This window comes from Callospermophilus lateralis, chromosome 5 (genome assembly GCF_048772815.1).
Source record: "Callospermophilus lateralis isolate mCalLat2 chromosome 5, mCalLat2.hap1, whole genome shotgun sequence".
In the NCBI taxonomy this organism is placed as follows: Eukaryota; Metazoa; Chordata; class Mammalia; order Rodentia; family Sciuridae; genus Callospermophilus; species Callospermophilus lateralis.
Genome location: NC_135309.1, coordinates 74924761 through 74931807, shown reverse-complemented (window position 1 = coordinate 74931807; position 7047 = coordinate 74924761). Strand labels below are relative to the sequence as shown.

The 7047-nt window shown below is 44.9% G+C and overlaps 1 protein-coding gene across 1 annotated transcript; it reads left to right on the top strand.

Moving 5' to 3' along the window:
* The first annotated feature begins 853 nt into the window (after nt 1-853).
* On the top strand, nt 854-6061 carry Wnt8a (Wnt family member 8A). The gene is made up of 6 exons (XM_076856002.1): nt 854-921; nt 1015-1048; nt 1265-1403; nt 3034-3159; nt 3861-4003; nt 5516-6061. Exons 1-6 carry the CDS (start codon nt 854-856, stop codon nt 6059-6061), a joined length of 1056 nt encoding a protein of 351 aa, XP_076712117.1.
* Nucleotides 6062-7047: the final 986 nt, after the last annotated feature.

The window sequence follows — 7047 nt, the reverse complement described above, 5'->3', positions numbered from 1 at the left end:
TCCCATCCCCAGAAAACCTGGCCCATTTCCCCCTCTCCCGGCAAAAAGAAAGTGGTATCAGTATCACAAAGAAAGTCATCTGTCTTTTGAAATATAGCCCTGGGTAGCCCAAAGGTTGATTCTCACATATATACACAATTAACAAACTAGAGACCTAACCCTAAGATACAAAAGAATAGACCTGCTGGAATTAAGGAAATTCATCAGAACTTACTTTAGTAGAATGTAGTAAAAGGAACTATTGCCAAGATGGGCTCTGAAATATTTCTGCTCCATGGTCCCACAATTTCATCACCTCATAGTCATCAGGGGAAGAGGTAGGCTTGACTGCACTCAATTGTTTGGGTAAATGAATAGGAGGGGCCCCCCAAAAGAGAGTTTTTCTATGATTATTAACACCTTGGGGAGGAAAGCAGGGCACAGAGTGATGTCTCCCTGACTGACGAAGACACAGTAGCTCCAAGGGATAGGTGACTTGCCTAGGTTGTTCCAGTCTACAAGACTCTGAGAAATGGTCCCTAATCAGGAAGAGACAAACTGACCTACAGAGGAAATGAACCTCAAGGTTGGGAGAACAGCTTCAGCCTTCTGCCTGTCAGGGAGGGAAGAAGGGCTGGGCAGGGGCGGGGCTTCATGGAAGGTTTTGGATTGAGTCCCTCCTCCCTAATCCCCTATTGGGTCAGTGACTCCCGCAGCCCTGCCAGTGAGGAACAAATGAGAAGGGCTGTTGATTTTTTTCCCCCTTGGCCATTCAGAATTTGCCCACATAAATACTGAGTAAGACTCTGCTCACTCCTCACTTCTCTGCACTTGGCCCTGAGCTGGACCTGGTCCCCTGAGGGTAGGCAGGGCCATGAGGGACCTGTTCATGCTGTGGGTAACCATAGGAATATGCTGTGCTACCTTTGGTACCTCTGCCTGGTAAGTCCCTTCCCTTACTCTTTGCTCCCCTCCAAGAAAGTCCCCCGTTATCTCATCCCATTCACCTCTGCCTCACTTTTTCTTTTTTGATAGGTCAGTGAATAATTTCCTGATAACAGGCCCCAAGGTAGGACTCCTGTTTTTTTTGCCCTTGGGGTTCCTAAGGGAAATCTTCTGGGGGAAAAAAAAAAAAGAGGGATGGGGAGACACTGCCAGACCCCTTCACCCAGAGATCCAGGATTGTTTTCTTAGTGGAGAACTCACCCAATGGAGTTGTCCCTGCTCCCCCAACCCCAGATGACCTGTGCTGGGCAGAAGCTCACAGCCCTTTTCCCCTGCCCAGGCCTATCTGACCTATACTACCAGTGTGGCCTTGGGTGCCCAGAGTGGCATCGAGGAGTGTAAGTTCCAGTTTGCTTGGGAACGCTGGAACTGCCCTGAAAATGCTCTGCAGCTCTCCACCCACAACAGGCTGAGAAGTGGTAAGTCTGTGTGAGGGCACACCTGTACAGAGGGTGCCTGTGCATGGAGGTGGGCTTGCAGCATTATTAATATGTGTGCTCAGAGAAATGAGAAAGTGACTGGTAATCTGTTGACCTGCCATTTTCTTGCTGGGTGACCTTGAGTGAGTTACTTTCCCTCTCTCAATCCCAGTTTTGTCATTTGAGTCTGTAAGACTGGCTCTAGTTAGCCAATCTAAGGGTTGAATGAGGCAGGCAGAGGTGTCTCATAACATACGTAAGAAATTATGTTTTTAGTGCATACCTGAATTTGTGTGTTTGTACATAATTCACCAATTTACATGAAATAAAAATAGGGAAAGGGCTTTTTATTTGCAGCTCCTGGGGTAGTTTTACATCTGCCTAATTCTTCTTAAAATCCTAGCAACAGTGAAGCTGAGAGATCACATTGAGTTTTGCCTCAGGTGGGCTGCGTGTATGTGTGTGTGTGTGTGTGTGTGTGTGTGTGTGTGTGTTTATAACTATGTGCAATAGTTTGCATAAAAGTAATTTTTGTAGAAACAATAGAGTTGCCTGAGAAGGGTTGAGGGGAAAGGTAATAAAGAAAATGGGAGTGGAAGAACTAACTTCCCAGGGGTAAACAGAATATAGATAAGTGGAAACGAAATGTGATGGTGTTTGTGAAGAGTTTAGCAAGATAAGAGCTCAGTAATAGCAGCCAAATGATTATAATTATTATAGGAACATAGCTTTGAGGTCAGAAAGAATAGGTCCCCTCTCTCTCTCTCTCTCTTTGTTTTTTTGTTTGTTTGTTTGTTTTGGTGGGGATTGAACCCAGGGGCACTTTACCACTGAAAAGTGGTAAAGTGACTGGTGATCTGTTGACCTGCCATATATCTCATATATCTCCAGCCCTTTTTATTTTTTATTCTGAGACAGAGTCTTGTTAAGTTGCTTAGGGTCTAGCTAAATTGCTGAGGCTGACCTCAAACTTGCAATCCTCCTAACTCAGCCTCCAAAGTCTCTGGTCTGAAAGCCATGCTCCACTACACCCAGACCTTCTCTCTTTCCTAAGCTAGCCTTGTGGACATGAGCCTCACTGCCTACAGATCAGCAACTTTGACTAGAAGACAGAGGTCCAGACTGGACTTCAGTTTTTCTTTTCTTTCTGGTTCTGGGATTGAATCCAGGGGTGCTCAACCACTGAACAATATACCCAGCCTTTTTTATTTTTTACTTAGATACAGGGTCTTGTTAAGTTGCTTAGGATCTCACTAAGTTGCTGAGGATGGCTTTGGACTTGCAATCCCCCTGCCTCAGCCTCCTGAGTCTGGATTACAGGCATGTGCCATGATACCTGGCTCTAGGCTGGACTCAGGAGAGCAGTGTCCTGATCCCAACACCACAACTAAAGAGTGGTCTTGGTCTCATCATTCTATCTCTTGGTTTCATCTTCCCCATCTGTAGCATGGGGATGACTGGATGAAGTGAAGAGGTTAGAAAGACTTGCATCATTTTCCTTAGGAGAAGAGCATCTTCTCAACCCAAATGAGGCGGGGGGCAGGGAGAGCAAAAGAGCATTGTGTTTTCAAAGCCTCTGCTTTGGGTTATCAGCCCAAGCTTCTAGTCATTTCCCTTTTTGTCTCCAAAGCCACCAGAGAGACTTCCTTCATTCATGCCATCAGCTCTGCCGGAGTCATGTACACCATCACCAAGAACTGTAGCATGGGTGACTTTGAAAACTGTGGCTGTGATGAGTCAAAAAATGGAAAAACAGGTAAAAGTTGGGTTTTTCAACAGGGGTGAGGAGAGGTGAGGAGCTGCAGAGCAGAGCTCAGGGTAAAGTCTTCCAGGGAAAGGCTGAGGGACACAGGTCATCAAACCCCTAGACTTCAGCACCCCCCACCTCAAGTCATGGGAGCTCCTGGACCTAGACTCTCCTGAAAGATGAGTCTTGGTCCATGAGTCCACAGATTGGCAAGTATCTCTAAAACCAACAAAGACTGGAATGAGAAGACCAAAGAGAGTTTAAAGGTAGCCCTGGTATTGGAATGATTTGTCCATAACCCAAAGCTACAAAACTATTTTCAGACCACATAAGAAACTTACCCAAATTTGTCACTTATTAGGGAGAAAAATGACTCTTAAGACCACTATATAATAATGGTGTGGAACTCCAGAATGTTTGAGCTTCTTTTAACCTTTGAGATCATCTGGACTGGCCCCATGCACCTACGTTTACTGTGGGCATTGAAGACTTATTTCTTAGAGCTGGGAAATGCCATAAGTTGGCTTTGGGAACAGGACTCCCCTCATTTTCCCCAAGCACCTTCATTTTCCTCTCTCACCTTTAGTTGAAGCACTACTCTCTCCTAGGGTTCGTGGGGATGATTTGGCTGTGTCAGTCAAAAAGACTGACTCTTCTCCCTGCATACAGCAGGGAGCTGTATGCAGAATTTATTCTTTCCTTATGTGTAGGAGGCCATGGCTGGATCTGGGGAGGCTGCAGCGACAATGTGGAATTTGGGGAAAGGATCTCCAAACTCTTTGTGGACAGTTTGGAGAAAGGGAAGGATGCCAGAGCCCTGATGAATCTTCACAACAACAGGGCCGGCAGGCTGGTGGGTATAGGAGTCAGCCAATGTTGGCAACAGCTTCACATCTGCACAGCACTTCACAATTTACCCAGAGCTGACATACCCTTGTTTCATCCTCATAACCATCCAGCACAACTGAGACAGCTATCCCCATTCTCTGGATGACAAAGCCAATTTTAAGTCCATACTGAATGACTTGTCTGCACCAATACAGTTAATAAGCATAAGAACCAGGCAATGAACTCAGATCTATAAGGCTAGTTCTCTCATCACTAAACCTTGTACTAGGCCCTCTCCATAGGCAGATTTCTGGGAACACAGAACAATACAGAATCAAGGCCTTGCTTCCATGACTTAAAATTTTAATCACTTTAACTGTATGTTCTAGGACATTAATAGCAGTTTATTGTGTCCTAAAGTCTGGGCTGTGAAGGATTGGGACTATCTAGGCTTCAGAAGTTGGGGAGGGAGGGCATCTATTGTCCTGATTTCTGGTAGAGTAGCAATCTCTGGAATATTCTAAACTCAAATCTGCAAGGAACTTGGACTTATAGCCAAAATCATAGAAATTTCCTTGTGGACCTGTACCTAGATGTTCTGGTTGCTCAGTACAGAAGGAAAAGGTTTTCAAGACAAGTAGAACCGTGGGTAATTACTTGCCTTGGAGTGTAAAGATTCAGATTCTAGGAGCTGCCTTCCTTCTGAGAGGGTCAGGATGAAAAATCCAAACTGCCACAAATACTCTAGTTCCCCACTTCCAGATGATTACAGTGTCAAAGATCATATTTTCTCTATATTTTATAAAGTATTCTTTGACCATGATTTTATTTTTTATTCGTTTATTTATTTTGGTACTGGAGATTAAACCCAGGGCACTTACCACTGAGTAACTTATTCAGTCCCTTTTAATTTTCTGTTTTGAGATAGAGTCTTGCTAAGTGGCTAAGGGCCTTGTTAAGTTGCTGAGGCTAATCTTGAACTTCTGATCCTCCTGCCTCAGCCTCCCCAGCTATTGGCATTACAAGCTTGCACCACCACACCTAGCTCCAGACCCTATTTTATTCCATTTTTATCCCAGTTGATCTACAAATGATGGAGTTGGGCCTGGGGCCTAGGTTTCCTGACTCCAGTAACCTTCTCAACATTTGCCTGACTCTTCACCAGAATCACCCAAGATGATTTAAAGCACCAGGTCCTTAAATCGCAAAACATCCTTATTGGAAAAATCTGAGGTAGGGTCCAAGAACAAATATTTTTATGATGCTCCCTAATAATCCTAATAATCCTCTAAAGCCAAGAAGCACAGCTCTAATATATATATATATATATATATATATATATTAGATGGATACAACACCTTTTGTTTTATTTGTTTGTCTTTATGGGTGCTGAGGATTGAACCCAGGGCCTCACACATGCCAGGCAAGCACTCTACCACCGACCTACAACCCCAGCCCCTAAAATATTACATTTAATTGCTAACCATTGGTATTCCCTTGCCAGAGCCATTCTTTCTTTTGTTTTCTCTCTGTGAAGGCAGTAAGAGCTACCATGAAACGGATCTGCAAATGCCACGGCATCTCAGGGAGCTGCAGCATCCAGACATGCTGGCTGCAACTGGCTGACTTCCGGGAGATGGGAAACTACCTAAAGGCCAAGTATGACCAGGCACTGAAAATTGAGATGGATAAGCGGCAGCTAAGGGCTGGGAACAGCGCTGAAGGTTGCTGGGCTCCCACTGAGGCCTTCCTTCCTAGCATAGAAGCTGAGCTGATCTTTTTAGAGGAATCTCCAGACTACTGTACTCGCAATTCCAGCCTGGGCATCTATGGCACAGAGGGTCGTGAATGCCTGCAGAACAGCCACAACACATCTAAGCAGGAGCAACGCAGCTGTGGGCACCTGTGCACTGAGTGTGGGCTGCAAGTGGAAGAAAGGAGAACTGAGGCTGTGAGCAGCTGTAACTGCAAATTCCAATGGTGCTGCACCGTCAAGTGTGACCAGTGTAGGCATGTGGTCAACAAGTACTACTGCATGCGCTCCCCGGGCAGTGCTCGGACCCGGGGAAAGGGGAGATCCTGATAACACCCCACATGAACTGATTTGCTCAGTTGCATGACAGTGGAGGGTGACACCTCTTCTCTCTTGGAGAGAGTAGTCTGGAAAACAATTGGACAGTCACAGGGATATCTGTGGTCCTTGTGATATCTGCTACAGATGGGGAAATGGAGGCCCAAGATTAGCATATTGACAGAGTTGATATTAAAACCTGGGCCACCTCCTAACTTGGCCAGACCCAATCTTTCCTGCAAGTTACTTCCTGGTATTTGTCCCTGTACTTATAATGCAGCTTGCTAAAATGGGAATTTGGGGGAGTCCATATCCAAAGGAACCCTCGAAGTATTTATTCCTACAAGTTTTAGGCCATATCCAGCCCAACTGTGCTGCTGGGAATCAGGGAAAATAGAAGCAAAAACTTAAAAGAGTTCAGTTCAGATCCCAGAAGGAGCAATCTTCTGCCACTGTGGCTAGGTCGAGAAAGACCAACTGCAAATTCCTGCAGATATATGAGGCAGAGGCTGCCTATTTCCTACTGGAAGGTTTTTTGAAAGTTGATTTTCTTCACCTGAGTATGCACTTTTTAAGTTCTCCTCACCCGAGCCTAGGGAAATCAGGAGGAGGGCTTTTTCAGCTCATAAACCATTCTGGTATCAAGGAGAGGGAATGGTCACAGTAAGTAGACAGGTGACTCTCATTTATCAGACAAAGATCTATAAGAGAGACTTTCCCCAGAGAGCTATAAAACATCTATTTTGCCATTTTTCCAGATTGGGAACTCAACTGCATTTTGTAAAAAAATGTTTCTAGGATACATCCAACTGGGACCTTTTACTACTCCCCTTGATAACCTTGGGACCAGGAAGGGAATTGGAACCTTGCTTCTGTTTCCCAATTATCCAGCAGGCTAATGGAGGAAGCTAGAAATATCCAACTCCCTTGATTCCAATTTTGACAGATAATAAAATTGAGATCCAGGCACTGGCCAATAGAAAAACAATACAGACTCA